General features: G+C 40.3%; 3 protein-coding genes and 1 non-coding gene across 4 annotated transcripts in view; 1 reads left to right on the forward strand and 3 right to left on the reverse strand.

Moving 5' to 3' along the window:
- Positions 1-219: 219 nt before the first annotated feature.
- LOC126875008 (dynein beta chain, ciliary-like) lies at positions 220-2,918 on the reverse strand. The gene is made up of 3 exons (XM_050637629.1): positions 2,896-2,918; positions 2,233-2,453; positions 220-818 (listed from the first exon to the last, which is right to left on the reverse strand). The coding sequence occupies exons 2-3, from the start codon at positions 2,387-2,389 to the stop codon at positions 508-510; spliced, it is 468 nt and encodes a 155-aa protein (XP_050493586.1). The 5' UTR covers positions 2,390-2,453; positions 2,896-2,918; the 3' UTR covers positions 220-507.
- A 4-nt stretch (positions 2,919-2,922) lies between these two features.
- LOC126875139 (uncharacterized) lies at positions 2,923-13,492 on the reverse strand. Its single transcript, XM_050637863.1, has 4 exons — positions 11,988-13,492; positions 11,486-11,702; positions 3,020-3,189; positions 2,923-2,926 (listed from the first exon to the last, which is right to left on the reverse strand). Exons 1-4 carry the CDS (start codon positions 13,490-13,492, stop codon positions 2,923-2,925), a joined length of 1,896 nt encoding a protein of 631 aa, XP_050493820.1.
- Positions 5,160-23,803, reverse strand: part of LOC126874983 (uncharacterized) — a 57,044-nt gene continuing 38,400 nt past the window's right edge. Inside the window, exon 2 of the mRNA XM_050637571.1 lies at positions 5,160-5,556. The gene's annotated coding sequence lies outside the window, so the exon portion shown is untranslated. The remainder of the gene's footprint in view (positions 5,557-23,803) is intronic.
- LOC126875288 (5S ribosomal RNA) lies at positions 15,882-16,000 on the forward strand. Its single transcript, XR_007693328.1, has one exon. It is a non-coding gene; the product is annotated as a 5S ribosomal RNA (ribosomal RNA).

Genomic DNA, 23,803 nt, shown 5'->3' on the forward strand with positions numbered 1-23,803 from the left:
AACCCATAGCGAATTAGACGAGACAGACTATGGGCAGACAATTAACCTAAAAGCAACATTTTATACCTGTAAAGAACGCGCTCGAGATATAATTAAACAGACAAAAATGCGGATAAGAGAGCCAACAGATAGTACGCTAATCTCACTGGGCACACCATATTCGGTTCCAGCCGACAATGAAATAGCATTATTAAAAAATCAGCTATGTACATGGACATCGTTGACCCAGTGATGAACAATGTCAAATTTTCTCACATTACAACGGGTCATGTTTGCTGTTTAACAACATATTTCTTTGGACTTTATCAGAAAATGTGTAATAATGAATAGTTAAATATGACTTATTTTAAATAAATTTTAGTATGATTATATTAATAACTTTTTAACGAATAACAAGCGATAGCTAAAATTTTTTAATGGTCACTCAGAACGGTGACCTTGATAGCATATATGTATGAAGGTCAGAATCATTAAAGGTTCTAAACAGCAATTTTATCTAATATGAATTTATGTTACAATAATAATATATATAGGCAAGTACCTTCCTTTTTTTATTAGATCTCTCTTTATAACAGGATCTAAAATGGGGTCGATGGTTTCCATGATATTTTCAATTAAAACAATTCCTCCATTCGCAATGGAAATTTCAATTAAATATAAATAATTCGGTTGAGTAAGTCTCAGCACTTGCAAATCTTCACCATATCGATTTTTAATCCATTTTAATCCTTGTAATTGTGGATCTATCATTAGAGGCCATCTCGTTGAATTCATTAAAATTGTTGCATTTTCCGAGGACATTTTGTCTGTAGGTAAACCTTAACAAACGATCAGTATTTCGTTATAATGATTTATTATTAAAGTTAAATATAAAAGCACAATTAATTTTTAGATTTTTAACTTTTATGATGATTCGATCGTTATTAATAGTATATTGCGCTTTACGCGTTATAATGTTCATGCGCAGCATTAATCGATGTAGTTCTGTACTTTGTACATAAAAACTGTAATTAAAAATTGTTATATTGTCCCAGCACCTTAAAAACACATATATTAGTTTAGAAATCATTACAATTCGAGGTTTGTTAAATTATTTTGCTGTTGTTTACACTACTTGTCTACGGATTTTTATTCAAATTCATATTTTTGAGAATATAAATAAGAAGAAGGAATCTCGATAGAAAATTATTTTACCTATCAAGTAATATTATAGAAGACATTGTACTTTGGATATTTTAAGTATTTCTTTATATTATGTGTATTGGAGCTAGAAGTGTGCTCCAATTGGTAGCTGTTAATAATAGATGGCAAATTGTAATTATAAATATATTTCTAATAGGACATGCGCGGCGGATTTAATGACTCCTGCGGGCCGCGCGTATCATAAATTTCTAGCAGACCCTCGAGGAATTCTCCCGCATCCTTATAAAGGTCCCTTCTTCGATGTCAAGACAGCTTTTGCCTGTCATCGCAAACAGAAGAATACTGCTCCCGACCAACTGTTCAGCGATGTGCCACTTGAAATAGGTATGTACTGAGGGTGTGTATTAAAAACTGTAATAATTTAGTGCAGCGTAACTTGGTCTGAACTTGACTGAATCTTGATTGGCTTAGCTTCAGTGCACCTCCAGCTTTACTTTAGAACCTCGAAGGAATTTAGTCTCTTTATAGAGAGATTTAACATGTACATGTGGCTTTTCAGCCAATAAGCTCACTTATCTTCGTAATTGCATTGAAAGTGGCAGTGGAAGTAGGAATAATCTCCCTTCACTTAAGGGATCTCTTCAGCAACCTCTTGGTTGTGAGCCAAATATTCTCATATTTTCATTTCAACGTAGAATGTGTAATACTATTAAGTTGCTGTTGCTACTTTGTACATTTGTTGATTTTTTGTTGCTTAAATTGTTCACGAAAAGGAGATTTAAATCAGTACGGGGAGATATTCAATATTTTCATTAAAATATTATATCGATGACTCTAATATCTCGAAGAACGTGAGAAAGATTTTATAAAGAAAACAGAACATCTTTTTGTGTATGATATTATTTGTCTATTTGAAACAAAAATAGCGTTTTCCCCTTACATTTCTTCCTATCATAGAAATCGACTGATCGTGAGATGTTTAAGGTGTTTCAGTTACACGGGGAATTATGTATCTATTCTATAGCATCACGTTCAAATGATAATAACTTTTGACATTAACTAAGCTGTAGAACGTATAAATGTAATCACCTTCGTTGTTCCATTGTGCAATTTGTGCATCGTCTGTCAATAAAGCCAGTACATCCAATTCAGTAGTCCTCGGTATTTTTACTTCCAAATTTTCCAGGAACGGTAACCAATTTTCGTACATTAAGTCAGATCTATATTTTCGAGTGAAAGAACCCATATATGATAAAAATGCTGTTACAATCAGCACATCCCCTGGTACCGTTACACACGAGTTCGTCAAACTAAAAATTTAAATTCGTTATAATAATCTTATTTCTATCGTAGAAAATAGCAAATTTTATGTCACAAGGATAGTAAATATTCTTAAATCATAGGTCATTGTACGCGTGTTAAAACGTTCTACTAGATTGTAAGAAAACATATCATTTCATTTAAAAAAACAAAGTTGACCTTCATATGACTTCTACAAGCCCACCTATGAAAGAATAATTTGCATCAAATTATGTTTTTCCTATCATTTCTCTATCATCTTTCGTATCACTAATAACAGCCCAGATATTCAAGTTACCTGTGTTAGGTATACCCTGTTTTTAGTTCACCCTGTATAGTATCTATATTTATACATATATATGACACATGCATATTTATGTATATTTATTTTATGTATATCTATTTTTGTGTATATTTTAATACATATATGATATATACATAAATAATAAATACCGTTCTATATTTGTCAGAAAAATATCATTAACTGTGAAAATAATCATGTTTATATTAATGTGAAATATTTTAAAAATAATATATAACATACAAAAATAGGAAATGAGAAATAGTAGAATCTGACCTTTCAACCTCCTCGGTCCACCGAATTTTTTCGGATGCTAAGCCATTCACTAATCTATTTGCAAGGTCAATTGTTAAAGCAGTAGCGTCAGCTTCGTCTTGACATTTTTGTTTCTCAGCTAAAGCTGCATTCATCCTTTCTCCTAACACGTCCAGCACTTTTTGCAACTCCTAAAGTAATGGAATTAGAAGTAATTAATTGAAATGAATAATAATTATCCTAAAAAGTTATTTCACATATATTTTGCTACATAATAATTAATAATAAGGAACTATAGCATTCACTAGGTCATTTTATCTTATTTGCTAATTCACACTATGATTTCTCTGTTATATCTTTTCTTGCATTTTCAGATAGAACATACTTATGTAAGCAAGTATACTCTTCTATGGTTTGCACATATGATATTGTTCCCGTCATTTTTCCGTTTATAAAGGTATCCCTTGTTATTAGAGATGGCATGACCTGCTAGTTGTAAATCACGATTTTATATGTCGGAGATGAAAGGACATCGGGGCCTTTCATTTGGAATATTTGGGAAGGTCCCCAATACTTAAGTCCAGACTTTTTATTATATCTGTACTTAAATAATAAAACTGAGAAATATTTGTTTATGATTTAATCCAAGTATGGGTGCCCGAGATTTATGACGGTGGGTTTGGACTCGAAGTGACATAACGGGTCATAACAGAGGTATGGTACAATTATATAGCTCTCCTTAAAAAACACAAAGATTGACCCATGGGATACAGAAAGGTACGAAGAGGAGTATTCAAGGGCAGTTCCATTTGGACTGAGATTCAGTCAGATAAGTTCTACTTGTACTGTGGACAAGTACATTGAGACATACCCGAATCGTGGATCAGTAAGTTAAGTTCGACTTAGACTGTGGCAGAAATCGCATACGTCATCCCGTTGACCGTGGATTCGTTATCGAACCTAAATTCATTGATTATCTAATCGCCGCTATTACTTGTTAAACTCTGTAATAATTACATTAGCATCAGTAAGATATCATTTATCATACATAACAACGATGGCCAATTCACGTGGTGATTCATTATACGCCCCTTACACCAATGATAAATCGACATATATATATATGTCGGAGATGAAAGGAAAACCGGAGCCTTCCCTTTGCAATTTTGAGAAAGTCTTCTAATGCTTTAGCCTAGATTTTACCATAGCTGTAATTAAGCAATTGTCATTTGTAATTGTTTCATATTTGTGATAGCGAAAGTGTGTTCGAGGTGACAACTGGTCGCCGAACGTAGCCACGGTCACGGGATAAATGTTTTGCCTGACGAAGGTGTGGATCGGTTGTATTGTTCTCCCTAGAAATCACATAGAATTGTACTTCGGAGATGTCGATATAATGGGACACACGTTGTATTAGGAATCAAACTTCAGACAGAAACTGCCTAGCAACGGCGTTTGGATCTTTCTCGATGCTTCCAAAGAGTATACAACAAACTTTTGACAGAAACTGCCTAGCAACGACGATTGGAACCTTCTCGATGCCTCCAGCGAGCATATAACAAACAAATGCAGTCGTATAGCGAAAAAGATTTTCATCAGATATTCATTCGTGTGATCGCCTTGGAAAGTGATACATCGAGTGTCTCAGCAATCGTATTTTTTTGTGTTTAAAATTATTCTACGTATAGTAAAGAGTTATCCCGTTGATCGTGGATTCGTTTGAACCTAGGAACATTGTTAATAGTGTTAATTAAATTCATTATTCGTAAAACCTATAAATCGTTAATCTCATTATTCGTTAAATTTATTATTCGTAAGACATATTATTCGTTACTCTTATTATTCGTTAAACTTATTATTCTTTAATATAATTATTAGTTAAATTTATCGTCTGTTAATCTTATCATCCATTAAACTCAATATTCATAATATTTTGTAAAATCCTGTATATTCGCGTAAATATAATCTCTGTCTCGTAAAACGATGGCTAACTCAAACGAAGAATCGTTACGCGCCTTAAATTCTAATGTTAACCCGACATATATATATGTATATATCTTGTGAAATTTTTATTTTATTTAAAATAAGAAAAGCAACAAAAGGAATTCAATAATATTTCAGACTATTTTAAATGGGTATTTCAGAAGGTTTTTCTTAATCATTTTGTATATAGGACCTGGCATCCAGACCGTGCCGAAAGCTTTTTCGGGATCTATTAAGCAGGGGGCTGAGTTTGGGGTTTGATTTAAGCGCGGAGATATATTTGTTAATTGCGGGGAGTCCTTGATGGCCTGGTTTAGGCCTCTTCCCTGTTTTGCTACGTCCGCGAACTTTAGTCCAGGGACGTATTTATGGCTTATTTGGGCGATCCGTCCGATTTTTGGTTTTTTCGCATTGTTTATTTTTTCGTTGAGCTTTTTGCGTAGCTCCACGAGTTTAGGGATGCTTACTGCGTCTTCTTTTTTTATTTTACACTCGCCTGGTCCATGCGACTCAGTGCATTTGACGCAGCGGTAGTTGAGGTTGCAATTTTGAGCCGTGTGTCCTATCATCTGGCACTTGTGACATTGTGTTATGCTGTTTTTTTTTTTTTTTTTTTAATTATTTTTTCCCATTTTATCCTAATAGTTACAACGGCTTATTTTTAATAGGTTATTTGTGTTGCTTTGGGGGGATAATTGAACTATGTAAATTGGGAGCAATATGTTGTTCTCCCTTGATCTTCTCGTCGTAAACCGCGAGACTTTTGTGAAATGGACGTCGTCTATTTGTAAAGCTTTTATTAATTTCACAATTGCATTTGGCGTTGTGGCCTCTTTTGTTGGTCCAGTTTGTGGTTGTGACTTGATAGTCTCTTGGCTTTGTTGTATATCAAATTGTATTCTTCATGGTTTCTTTTCTTTCTGCCTTTTCTTCTTGGATGTATTGCTTTTCTTCGTCTGTGCTTTCCTGTTTGTCCTCTAACCCTTTAGCCCTGGCCATCAGATTTGGCTGCTGGTTGAGTTTCCGTATCTTTTGTGCGGAAAGTCTTATGATGCTGTTAGTGTCTTTGGTTGTTTTTTGTATTATTATTTTTCGTTTAATACATTCTTTTGTTGAGTTTATGGTGGGTTCCGCCTCGTTGCTTTCGGTTTCATTATCGGTGTCTCCTATTTTTTATTTATTATTTTTATTTTGTTTTTACTTATAATGAGGATAACATGTGCCGTCGTCACTCGACGGCGAAATCGGCACTCGTCCAATATAGCTGCTCTTTCGCTAAGTTCAGCGGCTTATCGCTTTACGAACGCAGATGCTACGTCCAGCCGCGTATTGGTTTACGAACGCAGACGCTAAGTCCAACGGCGTATTGCTTTACGAACGCCGACGCTTGGTCCCAAAGTAGCCCGTGAGGCGGCAATATAGTCGCGCGACCCAATATGGCTTCTTCTCTGTCCTAACCACCACAACGATTTAACTTCTCCGGACGAGAACGAGTGCACTGAGCGCGGTGTGAGTGTTGCCTGAAATAAGTATTTTCCTTATTTGTGTTTGATTGTCAAAATAATAGAATATTTAAAGAAACATAAGTGTGTGCCAAAACGAGAATGATATAATGTATGGTAATGGTAACTAAAACAATGGTCGCGTAATACTAAAACATTGCAATTTCATGATGCCTTGAATATAGACTATTAAAAAATGATTGTTGAGGAAGCCGAATTGATTTCTTAGGATTACCTTATTTTTTGTGCAAGAGGAGATTAGGGGATTATTTATGACTCTTTCGAATATTTTGCTTGTGTTGGGTAGGAGACATATATCGCAGGTTTGAGGGTGAGGAGTGATCTTCATTTCTTTTTCTTCTGTGACGGCAGTTAATTTAGCTTTTTCCCATTTTCTGGGGAAATACGTGTTATTTATTGCATATTTAAAGAGCACTGTGTAATATCATCTTATTTTCTTGGTTAAGCGTTTATTGTTTAATTTAGAGAAAATGATTTTTAGTTGGTTATAATTTGTAAAGTAGTTTATTTCTGTGTCTGGTTGTTTGTGGTTGTTCGAGGTGTTTTCATCAGAGAATGTGAAGACTGTCTTATTTAGCGATATGTCTTGCTGTATTTCATTTTTCAGTTTATCTGTTTCTGACATAATAATTCTGTTAATTATCCTCGATTCATATGTTCGTTGTATGTGTGTGTGTGTGTCTTGGAAAAGTGAGTGCCGATAACATATACTTCTTCCGTTGTTTTACATGATATGAAATAACTAGACTTCATATCTTTATGGATTTTCTGTATCGCTATACCTGCTTCTTGGTGGTGGGGAGGTTTCTCTGGAGGCAGTTTGAAAGAAGGGATAGAGTTAGAGTTCTTTTGACTTAAAAATTTGATTTGTCTGTGGTAACACGCTAGCTGAGTCTTTTTAGACATATTTTTTTATTTTGTTTATCCATCTTCTCTTTTATCGTAGGAATTGTGTCGTACTTTAGATTGTTTATTTTGGATAGTATGTAGCTTTTATCTCGTTGTAGCTCGTTGTAGCTCGCTTTCGCAGTCAAGGCGTTATTTTGGAAGGGTACTTCAACAGTTAAAACGTTTCCTTTCGATACTCGTAGCAGTATTTCTAATTTCCTATGCTATGAGTTTCTTATAAGGATAATTGACGGATTTTAACGGTCCGAGCGGTCGAGCGCCACCCTTACACAACATCGAAGCCTCGCATTCATCCAGGTATCGTTCACTCTCTTCCCACGAAGGATCCTCCACACTTGGGGCGTATTCACGCAGTAAACGCCATCTTGCGGGCGAATATGCCGTTTTTCGATTTTCTTGAAAACCAATCAGCGTACGTATTTCGGCTCCTTCGTTTTGAGCCTTATTGGAGTCGCTCGCTGGAGTTGGGCCCGCCCGAGTATAATAACGGTATCGGCAGTCTCGTTCGAGTATTTCAATAGTGAATGTCGATGAGAGAGTCAGCTTCCGTGCCTTCGAATCGCTAAACGTGGAGTAACGAACCACTCAGTGCTCAGAACGAATCTCTCAGTGCTCTTTAAGCGCTCGTGCAGGCGAAATCGTTTCGTCAGTCGTAATTATCAGTTGATACTTTTCAGAGCTGGCTTCTTTGGTGCGTCAATATCTTCAAGCATTCGTGGACATGACTGTAAGCATTGGTGGAGACAGAGTCGTTCCATCAGGCTTAACGATCAGTGGACAGTCCTGTGCAAAATCTTCAGTAGTTAACAGTATCTCCAAGCATGCGCGAAGGTAAGTATCATTTTCGTGAGCGAACGATTAGTAAACCGTCTCGTGCGGGTCGTTCAAATGCGCACCGACTCGCGTTTGCGAACGAGTGTATCGTTAATCATTCGTATCGTCGTACGATAATTCAGTCGCATTCGTTCAGTCGTACATCGCATCGCGGTATTCGCTTCAGCTGCATCGTATCGCATAATCGAGCGCAATAAATTTCGTCTTAATCGTCGAAGACAACTTGAAACTTTCTCATCGTTTGTTCTTCGATATTCTTCTTCGAGTTTTAACTTCGTCAATTGTTCTTCGCGCATTGAGTCATTACTCTCCCTCGTAAATTTGTTATCCAAGATTAATTCGACGGGGAACAAGTTACAGAGTGCGGCATCGGCGATATCAGATACACGCGCATGTTAGACGTAATGTTATTTCTTTAACTGTTTGAGTACCAAGCAACGTGATCGCCCTGTTTAGATTTTGTGTCGAAAAGCCCAGTACATTTGAATGCTACGGACGACTGACGGTATTTCGTATTTCATTGTTATCTTAATAATTTTTATTAAACAAAGCTTGAAATATTTATAAACTAATAGTACACATATATAAAAATATAGATGTATTTCATAAAAATAAGAAATATGACGAGCGCTATTGTGCCGCTCGTTTCTCTTCGCAATCGATTAAGAGGCTATCGTGACGTTCGGGATTTTTCAAACCTGGTTTTTCAAACACCCCTGGCACTCAAACGGTTAAATTAAGTCAATATTATCATAAATAATTATTTTTCTACTTATTCTATATGATTTTCGAAACATTAAAAGATTATTATTACTCGACTATTTCAATATTGTTTACGATACTTTTTTAATTACTGTTAAACTTGTCACCACTGGTGTGAGAGACTGTAAAATTGATTCGAAATAGTATTTTACAGAGACTGATGAAACCGATCAATTAGATATTTATATAATTAAAAGTTATTTCTATTTCTGAATTTTCTTTGCGAATATGTTAACTGTGCTTGAGCAATGCTGGGTCAAATTTATAGGAAAAATGTTTTAAATACTATTTTAAGTAGTTGTTGGTCTACAGTACGAATAAAATATTTTAAATATGTAGTAAAAAATAAGCTATCTTTATTTTCACACTGTGGTATATGAAGTAAAGTATCTTATCTTTGTATTGCAAATAGTGTTTAAAATGTTTCTTAACAATGAAAATAGATTAAGCAGAAGGTTAATATCAGAATGCAAGAATCCAAAATGTTTACAAATTAAATTCATGTTCTTTTTAACCCTTCTGTATTCTTTAAGTGTATAGAGCAAAATGTTATCCGACTGTTGAAACCGACATATTTGAGAAAAAGACGTGCGATCATAGAAAATTTAGGAAACGCACTGATACAAAATTATATTATGAGACAGTAACATGGCCCGCGTAGGAAAGCTGCAAAAGAAATAGCAGAGAGCGTTATAAATACATTGGAACATTTCAAAGAGAAAATAAGAGTTTGTAAAATTTTCACTAATGCCAAAATTTTGTTTGCGATAATAGAATGTACTGGTTCTTTGCAATGAAAGTTATGAAGGATATTGTTTCGACCGTTCGCGGAGAGACGCGATCGCGAGATAGCACGTCAACGAGAGTTGTAAGTTCCCGTTACGATTAAATAATCGACGCCACGAACTGATCGATTCCCTTATTTCGATTAGGATAATAAGGGTAGTTCAATGAATTCCACAGAATTAACACCAATAAATTAACGTTTATTTTAACAACTTATCAACTAGGAAGACATAAAGAGAACAAAAAAAAAAAATGTATCTGCGTTTGCTTGATAAGTAATGCGCGATATATGAGATGTGTTGACGGTTCGATTTCTCGAAAAGTTCTGCACGCCTTCCGATTTTTTTCCGTTTTTTCTGGAAGGCGACCCCCACCACGTTCGGATCACACCACATTCTTTTACGCGAGGTAAAATAACGGCCACGAGTCGACGTTTCTGGAGGTCGCCCTGCTTAATGAACCATGCGCTTGCCATTACAATGTTTGTTTGCCGGGCAGCTGCGACGATCCGTCTGCGACATTATAGTGCCGCGATCGAGAATTAAGAATATGACCTATGGTAAGCTGCATGGCGTAACAGATATAGTAACATACTACTACATTTTCCCGATCCTTTAGTTAGAAGATGAAATAAATCTTCTAACTAAATGAAATAAATCTAAAAAACGAATCTTTATATGCAAAGGTAATTTTCTTCTTCAAACTCTTACCGAATAATTTAGTTGAATGAAAGACCGCAGCAGGGTTAAGTATGAGTATTCGCAAGTAACAAGTATTATTCAATGTTTTCAGCACTTGGATTACTCCTTTGTGGGCAAACACACAATCCGTTTTTTTTATTTAATTTGTACTTTACAATTTGTCCAGCTGGACATTTTGTTAAATTTTTCTGACTTTATTTGCGGGTGGCTATCTCTAGCGGGATAGCATCTTCGACTTTGACTATTTTATTACTGTAGTGAAGTCAGTGGGGTGTTTTTTTTAGTCTTCTTTCTATGAGAGTTTTGCTCCCTTTAGCAGCTAGCTGGTTTGGAAGTGTTGCCATTTTTTCCTTGTATTTTTTTTTTGAGTACCTGCCCATTTCTTCTTTGACCGCCGGTATTTTTAGGTCTTTGCATGTATTCTGGTTTCTGTTATATCATGGGGTGTTGATTAATGTTCTGAGTATCTTTCAGAAGCGACTCTGGTTTATATTTACCTCACTCATTGCTGCTGTCCCCACAGTGGTATTCCGTACGTTCAAATTGGCTTTTTTATCGTTTTATAAATTTTTAGTTTATTTTCCTTGCTGACTTTAGAGTTTCGACTAGTTAGCCAGTACATCTTTTTTTTTTTTTTCGTGGAGGAAACCTTCATAGGCGCCCCGCACCCTCCGGGGAGAGGGCGCTGGGTAGTGCCGGATTCGTACCGGCTAAAACCTCCACGGTGGCCTGTCCTGACGCCTGAGTCGAGATGCACCCGGGATCTCTCCCGAATTACTACCGGTTACCCCCGGGCGTCTATCTTTCCTTTTTGTCGAAGGGAGGCGTCCTGCTCTTCTTGGACCGCTGGGATTTCCCCATTGCGTCGAGTGAGCGTTGAAGTCCCCGAGGACGAGTACTTGGCGGGGGAGGCATCTTCCGATGCACTCGCCGACTCGATCCAGGAAGTCCCCGTACGCGGCCAGGTCGATGTTTGGGGAGACGTATACCGCCACCACCGCTGCTCCCTGCCACTCGACCGCGACAAAGCCGCTGCCACGGTCCAGCAGGACGCCCGGGGCTGCCGTCCACGTTATCCCTGCGGATCCGTTCAGGTCCCCGACCCAGTTGGGCGAGTCGGGAATGCGATGTGGTTCGGCCACCGCCGCCAGGGCGACCTCGTTCTCCCGGATGGTCTGAAGGAGCAGATCTTGCGCCCTTCTCGACCTATTGAGGTTGCATTGCAGGAGGCGCTTGAATTATGTGGTCACCTCCATGGCATCCTCCCGGCCGTCCGCCGCTGTTGGTTCGGCGGCGCTTCCTGGTGTCCCTTCCGCGCCTGCTACTGCTGCTGCTGCTGGTTGGCGGATCGGTCGCTTTCTCTTGACTTTCGGTGGGGTGCATGCCTCTTCGCCCATCCTGTGGTTCGCGGGCGCCCCGAGCGTCTCGCACGGGGGGCACTTGGGAGTGGAGGCGGGACAGTCTCTGGCGCGGTGTCCGTTTCCGCCGCACCTGTAGCACAGGTGCCCTCGGTCTTCGCTGGATACGCAGGTGGCGCGTACGTGTCCCAGTTCCAGGCACCTGAAGCACTGCAACGGCCGCTTCGGGATGGCCCTTATCCTCGCGGTTGGCCAGCCGATGGCTATCTTCTCTGCCTGGGCCAGCTTGCGGGCTCCTGCTGCCGGGCACTTGATCCATGCCGTCCCGAGGCCGCCTCTGGTGGCGCCGATCTCGCCCACCTGTACCTCCGCGCTGCCGCATCCTGCCGCCGAGGCCAGTACTTTCTGCAGCTCCTCCCTCTTGACCGAGATGTCTATCCCGGTCACTCGTAGCTCCGCCATCCTGGTTGGAGTGGCGATTCTCACCGCCGTCGGGTCCAGCGCCTCGGCCAGACGCGTCGCCAGTAGCGTCGCCTTTCCTCTGTCCTTGTCTCCAGGGACTTTGATTATGATGGCCCCCGTCATCGCCTTTTTCATTTCTAGACGTTCCATTCCGAGTTCCGAAAGCGGGATCCTTGTTCTGGCCGATTCCAGGACGTCGGCGTACGACATCCTCGCTCCCTCGTTCAGCGTCAGGGTCACCGTGGATGTTCGCGGTGCGCGAGGGGGCGTGGCCACCTTGAGTGTGTTCAGTGGTCCTTTCTGCGTTGCGGGGGCACTCTGTTTCGGTGCGCCTGCCGTCCTACCGGGCTGGGGCTGCTGTTGCCGTGCCCGCGTCGGTGGTGGCGCGGTCGGTCCTCTTCCTGCCGCCTCTCCTTCGGCGGCGACGGTTGTCCTTGTCCCGTTCGCCTTCCTCCTTCTTTTCTTTTTTGTTTCCGCCAGTTCCCAGCCCCCATCCTCCTGTTCCCTTGGGGGCGACGTCGGTTGGGCGGCGCGGGGATCGACGGAGTGGTCCTTGCTCGGTCGTGCTTCGGGGGGGTGTTGCCATCGCGTGTCCCCGAATTGTTCCCCTATGGTCCTAAGAATGGAGGGTCCCAGTTCTCGGACTACTCTTTCTAGGGCGTCTAGGCGTGTCCTGTCGTTTCCATCTTCTCGTGGAGGACGGTCGTATTCGGACGTCGCGTTGGCGCATCGCGGGCATTCGTGGACTCGAGCAGCCAGTCTCCTTAGTTCCTGGCGGAGGGCTGCGTTCTCCTTTTCCAGCACGGACAGCCTCGTGTCTACGTCGTCGGTGCCTCGCGCTGGTCTCGTCCTCCTCGAGGATTCCGTGTTCCAGACGGCGGTGATGTAACTCGCCGCGTTCTTCAGGGATCTAATGTAGGTCCCCTTGAGGTTTGAGGACGCCGTCGCGACGTGCATTATTTCAGACACGTGCATCGTTAGGCCCGCGCTGATGTCTGCCGGGGAGCTCGTCCTCATCTCCGCCTCTAATTCTTCGGACACCTCCGGGGTTGTGGCTGCTATTCTCCTCTTCTTCCCCCTGGATGCCGCCGAAGCCGAGCGCGAGGTGATCGAGGCGGTCGGATCCTCGTCGTCGGACCTCGCTCGCGCCCGTGATCCTCCTGCCATCGGTGACATGCCATCGTCCAGCCTCGCTGGTGTGAGAAAGACGCCCTCCGGCCTGTCCGCGGCTCTTAGCGAGCGTCTTGTCACCCTCCTCGGAGATTCCTCCGCCGTTTACATCCTGGTGTCCTCCCGTTGTCCTCCGGTTGTCCTCCTGTTGTCCTCCTCCTGTCTCCTGTTCCATCGCCAGGCGTAGAAACACGTCCGGGGGCCTGGCGGTCCACCCTCGAACGGCCGTGGTCGCGAGATATCGACGCAGTGGGGCCCACTTCACTACCCACGGCTGCGCCGGTACTGGGGTATCCCTCCCTTGCACCGTAAACTTTGTTATTTAAGTTTTCTATATCCATGTTTCTTGTTTTCGTTTTTTGCCGAGGTCGTCAACGGTGTGTCCTGTCCTGGTGCCGCTCACTCTTCTTCACACCCTGATCCGGTCGGAGCTGGTGCAGGTGTGCCAGGGAGCCCCTTGTGATGAGGTGGTGAGTGGTCCTGACAGACGTGGAGCCCACTAACTTCTCCGAAATTCTCCGCGCCGGATCGGCGCACTGGCGGGTGCCGCGGACACCGCCAGCTGCCATCCGTCTATGAGAGAATATCAGATCCGTTCGGAATTGCTCATAGGACTCCGTGGGGGCCACCAACTTCTCCGAAATTTCCGCATCGGATCGGCGAACTGGCTAGTGCCGCGGACACCGGCCAGCCGCCACCCGACTATAAGAAATATCAGATCTATCGGTGTTTCCCAGGGTAGTCCTGTGTCCCGGGGGCTTCTGCCTGCCTCGTGCTCCTTGGATAGTCCCAGAAAAATGGCTTCGGTGCGCCTCCTTCCTCTTCTTCAGCGCCCGCCGAACGGTCACCCACCATCCTTGTCCGTGCCGCGGCGGCCGTTGCTTAACCTTCGTGATCGATGGGAAACTAGCGTTTCCACCGCGGCTAAGCGGGCGCTGCATAGCCAGTACATCTATCTTCTTTTTATCCGTATTTTGTCTATAATTGATTTCGTATGTTGCTTTCATGTAAGTTATGAATCTAAGTGGAGTCTTAGTATCTAACTTGCATTGTTTGTGTTATATGCGTATCATTCAATTAGATATTAGGCGGCTTCTGTTTTCGTATTTTAAATGTAATGTGGTTAAATCGACTGGGCTTTGCATTTATCATTTCATTTTTCGATTTTTCTGATACTTTCTGGTAGTAATATGACTGCTGTTTCTGGATTAGAGTGCTTGTGTTACGTCGAAGGCACGGGGAGCAGTGAAATTAAGAAATCACTGATCGTGTCCTTGCGTCGTTCGAATGATTTCGCTTAGGTTTAAACGTTTCACGAGCAAGGGAAGAAAAATTCAGACATTTATTATGTGAATTCAACAAAGTGACGGTTAAAAATGTTTGGACAGTGCGTGATATAACGACTCTCGGTTGACGACTCTTGACTCTTCGGTGGCTAACTGAGGATCAACGGCTGCGGTGGCGAAATATATTGATGGCCGTCAGCCCTGAGATGATTTTGGAGTAGGACGTATAGGGTACCAAAGAAATACTCGGTGGTGATTAACAGTATATTTATTAACAATTCTCGCTTTCGTCTCTTTACGTACCATTCTCGATTTCGACTCTACGTACAACTCCTGATTCCAACTGACGATTCTCTCCCCTCGGTTACAACTCAACTGTTTTGTTGATCCGATTCGTGTCTTTTGTCATCCGTCAATATCCCTCCTATGCACGTGTTCGTTACGCGTCCGCAATCGTTGCCACCTACGCCTTCTTCCAAATATTCGGCGGAAGGACCTTACTGATATCGATGGCTTATTAGGCCTGTGGGCACTTGCGCTTCGGTGATACCGTTAGAAAGTTTTGTTGTCGAGTGCCGCTACAGGCCTATTCAAGTTTTCCGACCCTTTCTGCTTGTTGGCAGTTGCGCTTTATCCACGTTACTATAATAGAGACCAAAGAAGCCGTTCTACAGTGTCACCTGACTAGTACAGCCGTGTCGTCCGTGAATGTTAGTATTTTATGTTGGTAGTTATACGCAATCCAGTGAAACTAAATAGTTGTAAGATTGAAGTAGTCGAGAAAATTAGAGTATTACGATCGTGCAAGACGAAAGGGCCTGATTTCCTATACAAAAATAAATCGAGTACGAAGTGACAAGTTTTGACACAAGACTTGGTATTCTAGAAAATCAATTATGAAGTTTCGTCCTCTTTACTCGCTACTTGTTAAGTATACGCGTACCTATATGACGGTACTTCACAATCCATTGTTTGGGAAACGAAGGCAGGAGAAATTTTATATATCTGAAAGCACGTTTAAGAATACCATTTATCCTCATACATACATGTATGTTTTCTTAAATATGTTGTCTATTCGGTAACATGAAGTAACAAAACTGATTACTTCAGCCAACGCCCATACCGCGTTGAAAGTACTCGTTCCCGTCCGATCACGAAAGTCAAGCAGGGCTGGGCACGGATAGTACATAGATGGGTGACCGCTTGGGAACTCCGTGTGGTGTTGGCTTTTTTTACCTTTCTTAACACTTAGCCAACCGAACTGGCAGGTCTCCCTTTTTTACTTTACCAATTCGTTTCCTTCTTTGTTGTCGTTGTTGTTGTAAGCTATTGTTTACCTGGAATTGTTCCAAATTAATTGCTACTCTTTTCTGCTTTTATAGAGTACAATGTGTAATAAAATACACCAATTTAGTAGTTTTAAAATTAATTAAGAAGTTACACTATCAGTTATGACTGAGTAATGTTATAGTTGAACGATATCACACTGTAAAAAAATATTAAAATGCATTATTAATGCATTATTTGCATTAAAATGCAAACTTCACGTTCAAGTCGTGTCATTTATCTTTAGTCATCTTTAATGTTTTTAATTTTACCTATATCTCTTTATACTTTTAATATATACTTTTAATTTGATGTTTTGTATAATCGATATGTGAAATCGTTAAACGAAATCATTACCGCAAAATATAATGGACTACTTAAATAATTTTTAAACTTCTTTGTTTTTCAAGTATTTCTGAATATTAGTCCTCCTTAATTAGAAAAATGCACGGTGGACAGCGTATAATTTGGCCTGTGTGGGCGCGGTGGACAGTGAAGCGTATAGCTCGCTCTGGCGCGCGCGGTTGGCTAAGTGTTAATAAGCTATGGTCGTATACATCAATTAAATATCTTTTTAGTATTAAACGATTATCACCATACGTTGTATCATTCTAGCATACACGTTTACTTATATATTCCTTTGTTTATATTTTCCGATAATGTTACATTTATTCAATATTCGGAATTCGGAATATGTCGTTTGAAAGAATGCAAAAATACATGTGCCGAAAATTGTGACACAAACCGAAGGACGATGATTCCCTGCGTGTGGCGAAAATGAAGTCGAAAATGTAAAATGACATTTTTCGCTTTGTTTTCGCGAAAATCAATTATGAAATTGCCCCTACATAACTTCACAGTCCATTTTCTTGAAAACGAAGTCACGCATGGTTTCACATATCCTATTTATTCTACTACATAATTGTATGTTTTGTAAATATTTTTTATTTAATAATATTAAATAAGAAAATTGATTACTTCAACTAACGCTCATGCCGAGCTGAATGTATTCTTTCTCGTCAGAATGTTGTGAACCCCCCAGCAGGTCACACTTCACTGGCCAAAAATACCAGGCGTAAGACTTGTTAGTGAGTTTGCCGATTTATACAGTGATATTCAATAACGAAAAGTGACAAATAATGCTCACTATAAAAAGAATCAAGAAAATAAGAGGAAGAAAGAAGATAGGCAGAATGAAAGAAGCAACCAAAAAGAAAATGCTGCAAAAATGGATCTTTCCATTTGAATGAACTTTCGATCGTTCGTGGCGAGATGCGATCTCGAAGAAGCGCGCCAGCGGGAGTCGTAAATTCCCGTTACAATTTGACTAATCGACGCCACGAATCGGTCGATCCTTTATTTCGGTTCATATAATAAGGGTGGTTGGATGAATATAACGCTGATATGAACAGGCTAATATATATTTTCAACGATCCAACAACTTCAATGTGATACAAGGTTACGTATATGGAATGACAAACTATGAATCAGTACGACCTGAGACTCGTTTCGTATTGGCGTCTGTGATGATGTATCTTCTGTCGATCGACTGTCTTCTATTTGGCGATTCTGCTGACTTGACTTCTGACACTTGCTATTCCTTGAACTGTATTTTAACTCGAGCTGGTGTTAACTGTTACTGGTGAGATTTGACTGTTACTTGAATGTTACTGTTTGTGACAAGTCTAAAGATCCAGTATATAGATGAAGTCGAGAGCACAAGTTGACTGTTCTGTAGTCGTGAGAACACGTATAGAGATGAAATGACTGCTCTGTAGTTACGAAAACAAGTAAAGTTCGTTCTTGTGTGATTACGGAGGAAAGCTCGGAGTGGGTGTCTTTGTTGTATGAAGAAAGTTTGCAAGAAACTTTGGGAAAATATCAACAAATACAAAGCATCAAAAACAAACGTGTTGCTCAAATAAGCCGCAAATTCATGCCGTAGTTCTCAGACATCCTACGACAAGGAATAAGCCGAAACCAAGTCTCCGAAAACCAACCACATCAAGCAAATTACCGCGCGCAATTGAAAATTGAAACCCAATTAAAACTATACCACAACTGAACGTAATAAACTTATCGAACCTTCAAAGAAAGCATATTCAAAGCCTTAAATGAACAACAAACACAATTAAACGAACTAAAACAATCATTAAAAACGCAGGAAGAAAGGATTGAGTCTTAGCCAAAAGGAGGCTCGTTACCTAGTCATATACCTTGGAGACACACAATTACAATTCCTTAATTTACGGGCAACTAACACGCTCAAAACCATAGACTACGATTGCGACTATAACGTTCTCGTATTCCAGATAAACAAAAATACATCTGACTTCCTAACGCTGGAAACACGGAGTGGCGGATCCAGGTACAAGTACAAAGACAAGAAAGTAGTAAATATTACATAATCAGCTCGAAAAGAACTGCGACCTAAATGTCCACAACAATGTCAACCTAACAAAGAGGCAAATCGACTCGTTTACAGACGAAATAGAAAAACATGTACAAACCGCCCTTCAAGAATCCATACTAGAAATAAAACAAAAGTCGGCTTTCGAGCCCTATATCTGTAATAAAAAAAAATTACGAAACAAAAGCTTCATACCTTCCGAAATAAACAATCTAAAATAAAACTGTGGCGGATCGGTATCAACAGGACGCCGACAGGCATCAACGCGGCGCAACACTTCCCGGGCGATCCGCGGGGACCAACCGCCAACACTAGAGGGCTACGACGATAACGAGTCTGTCTAACTCGCTAGCGGTCGAATATACGAGCGATTGATACAAATACCGCACCTAGCGAGACTCCCTCTACGTCTAAGCAGGGACTACCGGACATAGCCTTACTGACGAGTACACCGGTAGTCCCGGGACGAAACGCACAACTCTCTTTTCATCCATCACAAAACTATTCCTACGATAAAAGAGAAGTACCTTTTGCACAAAATAAAGTTGTATTTAAAACAAGAATTCGCAAACTCTATAAATCAACACTGGGCAAACAAAATAAAAAGTATCTCTAAAAAGGACTCTGTTAGCATGTCCCACAGAGAAATCAAATTTTTACATCAAAAGAACCAAACTCTATCTCATCTCTCAAACTGCCTTTAGACGAGAACGATTCCATTCAGCGCGGTATGAGAGTTAGCTGAAATAAGTGATTTTCTTATTTGCTTTTAATGTACAAAAAAGGAATATTTGAAAAAATATAAATGTGTGCAAAAATGAATGATATATGGTACTAGTCGCGTAATACTAAAACGTTTCTATTTCTCTATGTTTAGATCATAGATTATTAAAAATAGATTATTAAGGAAAGTAAAAAAGATTGGAAAAATAAAAAGGTGAGCACCACGCGGAGTTCCCAAGCGGTCACTCATTTAAATACTTTTTTCATCTGAACTTTCGTTATCGGATGAGAACGAGTGCTTTTTTAATTTTTAATTATAACGTTTATTGCCCAAGGAAATACATATTACATATGTTACATACTCAATAAACAAAGAATTTCAGTTGAGAATTGACTCTAGCAAAAGTATCGTTAAACTTGACGCCATGACGTAGTTATAAAATATTTGGAATAGGATTTACATGTTTTTTACATTACAGTAATTGATTGTATTAACGCTGTTCGTAAGCGGACTTTTATACAATACTGGAGACGATTCACCCAGATGACTTGATCTACCAGTTGCCGCTTCCACTACGTAGAGGTCGACTCGACGCTAGTTATTGAAGTTATCGATTCCTTTCGGTGTGCTGCTGTTATTGTTTCCTTTCCGCAATAACGGACAATTATACGCGACATGGCCCTCCTCATGACATTTGAAGCCAGATAGCTTCGACGATGCGGCTGGTCGGTTTGCCTCTAGGTTTCGTATATTCTTCGCCTACTCCAATTTTATTCTCTTGCGTCACTCCACCACTTTATATCCGTAGTGCTTACAGTGGTGACACCTAATCCGAGGGTCTGATGACCTACGTCGTTTAGTTTCAGGGCCCGTCGATGAATTTTCTGACCAAAACGTCGGCTTCTCCTCGTAAGAGAAAACTCATATATATATATATATATATATATATATATATATATATATATATATATATATATATATATATATATATATATGTCGGAGATGAAACAACATCGGTCGGCGGAAAATCAATATGATGAGTGCAATCCCTTTTGTGGGAAGTTCCGTGATTACTTTATTACATATTTGGTCATGCCCCGCTGCTTTCTTGGGATTCAGGCGACTGATTGATTCTATAATCTCTGCAGAAGTGAAGGGGGTCAATAGGAGGGGATATTTGTTATTTTCGCGGCAGTTTTGGAGGAGCGAGGTTTAAATGCGTTAGATAGGTGATTAGCAAGCAGGCTGTTGACAGTTGTTGGTATGTCTGCCGTATATAGTATGTATAGTATTGGTCCTAGGACGCTTTCTTGCGGTACTCCTGCCTTGATATTGTCACGTCGATTCGGGGTAATTTCACGTTCCGCACGCAAGGTGAGAGATTCGTACTTCAATTTTGATTGTTATTAGAAAATTTATTAAACACTGACAGAGTAACGATACAGAATGGTAAAACAGCACAGAAAAGAATGTCGAGTACTGACTTGAGAGGTATTTTGTTATATCAAGGACTTGGTTCCTGTGGAGGGGTTGTCGCTGGATGCCGGTCACATAGGGTTTCTATTACTGCTTAGTTACTATTTTGCTGGCTAAGGTATGTGAGATATAATTATCCTTTCGCTGCGTTCTCACGACCACCGTGACATTCCCCCCTCCTTAGCTTCGCTTTGCTCCGCTAAAGCGTAAGGCTCTGGTGGGGCTTCTAAGTTGAATGATCCCCTCATCTTCGCCTTCGGTGATATTTTGGAAGGTGACCGTCCTTGGTACTGTTGATGTTTGATCGATCCTGTTTACGCGAGCGGTAGGGCAGAGTATTTTGATACGTACATTTTTAGGAAGTGATCGGCGTAGACATTCGAAAAGTTTACATTTGTACATTACATATATTGTTCCTAGTCCTAGGGCTACGATTCCTAATATTTGTAGTGTGGATATGCCATATTCCTTCAATGAATTTATGCGTCGCTCAAATTGCAGGGTACTGATTTGTGTTTGTAATGTGTCGAGGTTGGCTTTATATTGGTTAAAATTGTGAGTTACTTTTGGAGCTGTTTCTAATATTTTCTCTAATATTGGAACATCTGTTTCTTCGAAGCTGTATATGCTATTCTTAAATTTGGTTTCGTAAGAGATATTTTTATGTGATCCTCCTATTTTCATAATATTATGATCGTATGTGATTATGCACCCGGTTTTACTGCTGATTAAGCTTGATCGTCTAATCTCTAGGATTTTATGTGTCTTACATAACACGTCGATTTGTACATTTTTCGCAGGAATAATAATATAATGATTTTCCGTTTGCAAAGGTACGAACGTCAATTCCTCCAGCTTGAAGACAGCAGTCGGGCAAGTTTTGACTGTCTGTCGATTATTAATTAATTCCGATCTGCATTCAGGTGAATTGATTCTATTGTGACTCGGTTGAGTTCTTTTACAAATGTGGATGATTGCCGTTCGTTTACAATATTTGTTTAAGTAGTGACTATCGACAAAGGTGTATTGTTCTGAGTCGGTTAGTATCAAATCAGTTTCTATTACAGGCGCAATGAATACAGAGTTTTGTTTGGAAGGTATCGGGTAAATTTTAGTTATTTTCCATTCATTATTTTCCAAAAGCGGCACAGTTATTGTATATATAAGTTTGTTATCTCTTATCCATACCTTTAGTTTGCTTAGATCTAGAATTAGTTGAAAGTTTTGAACTGAAGGTTCGATATGGTTAGTCATAAAGTTTTGTCTCGTTATTTGGTCAAGTGTTCTTAAGAATTGTTCGGGTTCTATAACTTGTGGGTTTATGACTCCTTGTTTCCCTAACATAACAGTGTTAAAAATTTCGTCGATGTTTATATGGAGTTCTGATATGGTAGATTCGGTTTGAATTAGTAGGGAGACTAATATTTCGTTTTTTTCATTGTGGTTTTCAATCTTGTGTATATCGTTGGCTAAGTTTTCAAGTTGATTTGTTTTGGTATTGTCTAGCACGCGTTTGATGAGTGCGGTTTGGTTACTAAGAATTGTTTTTATTTTATTGTTGGAATCAAATAATGTATCGATGTTCTTGTTAATGAGTTCTAGATCGTTTTCGTCGAGAGTTCCGAATAAAGTTTTGGATACTGAGCCTATGACATTGAGCAATCCGCGTTTGCTTTTATAACGCAATAATAATTTGAGTTGCCGAGTCAGGTTTTGAAGATTTCTGTACTTAAATTTTAGGCTGCTTATTTCTGGTGTGTAAGCGCAAGGTGGTTTACATTGACGGTCTATTAAATCTATTACGCGTTGTAATCTATTAACTTGGTCAATTGGATCGTTAAGGCCTACTATAAGGGTGATATCTATTTGTTCGTTGTACAGATAGCAATTGTCAATGTGTTCCAGGAATATGTTGGCGTAATTTAATGGTTTTACTTCTAGATCGCTTCTAATGTACTCGAGTGTTATGATGATCCATATTATGGTCTTCTTCCTGAAAGGTAGGGTTTTAGCCTGTTACCGTGGATTCTTTGCGTGTGACCGTTGGAATATTCGATAAGATAGGTGGGTGGATTGGATGAAAGGATTTCTGCAGGTCCTAGCCATTCGTGGTCTAGCTTGTTAGTTTTGTGATCGTTATGTACCCATACTTTATCTTTTACTCGGAATATCGTCTGTGTTTTAATAATTTTTCGCATTTGATCCCTCTGGTATCGCCTTTTGTTAGATTCGGTAACTCGTCTTGCTTTAGCTATATAGCTATATAGGCGTACTGACTTGAGAGGTATTTTTTTATATCAAGGACTTGGTTCCTGTGGAGGGGTTGTCGCTGGATGCCGGTCACATAGGGTTTCTATTACTGCTTAGTTACTATTTTGCTGGCTAAGGTATGTGAGATATTATTATCCTTTCGCTGCGTTCTCACGACCACCGTGACAATATCACCCGATTTTCTTTAATAAGGTTGATCCCGGCTCCTGTGTCGACTAAGTGCGTTATTGATCCGTCATTCCTCTTGAACCGTACAGTAAGCAATCTTCCTGTGGTCGTGTTGACCCTTGGTATTCCTCGAGGTTCATACTCTCTTCGTCCGTCATTATAGGATAATTTCTCGGAGGCGGTAAGTTTCTTCGGCTGGCTGATGGAAAATTTCGCTGTTGGGTACAAGCGTTGGCTAAATGTCCCACTTGACTACATTTGAAACATTTGGGCGGTGATCGTTCCATCATCGCTCTTCTTTCCGTGAGTGGATTCATTGGTTTCGGCCGTGTGGTGTTCTCAAGCGTGATATTTCTTCTTGCGTTAGGTGTACCTTGGAATTGGGCGTCGGCGCTCGCAATTGGTCGATTCATTATTCTTCCTCTTGCTATGTTTTTGTTGCGTTCGATTTCCCCTATAAGTAACTCTGCCTCGAAGGCTGCATCCTGTGCTTGTTGGAGATTCTTTGGTCCTTTAGATGATGTGCGTGTTTCTATTTCGGGTTTCAAATTTACGGTGAAAATCTTGGTGGCTCGTTCGTTTTCAAGACCTATAGCGACTGCACGACGTATCGGATCGCGAATTTCGTGTTGGAGTGCGTATAGTAGTTCGTTGAG

This window comes from Bombus huntii, chromosome 17, assembly GCF_024542735.1.
Source record: "Bombus huntii isolate Logan2020A chromosome 17, iyBomHunt1.1, whole genome shotgun sequence".
Lineage (NCBI taxonomy): Eukaryota > Metazoa > Arthropoda > Insecta > Hymenoptera > Apidae > Bombus > Bombus huntii.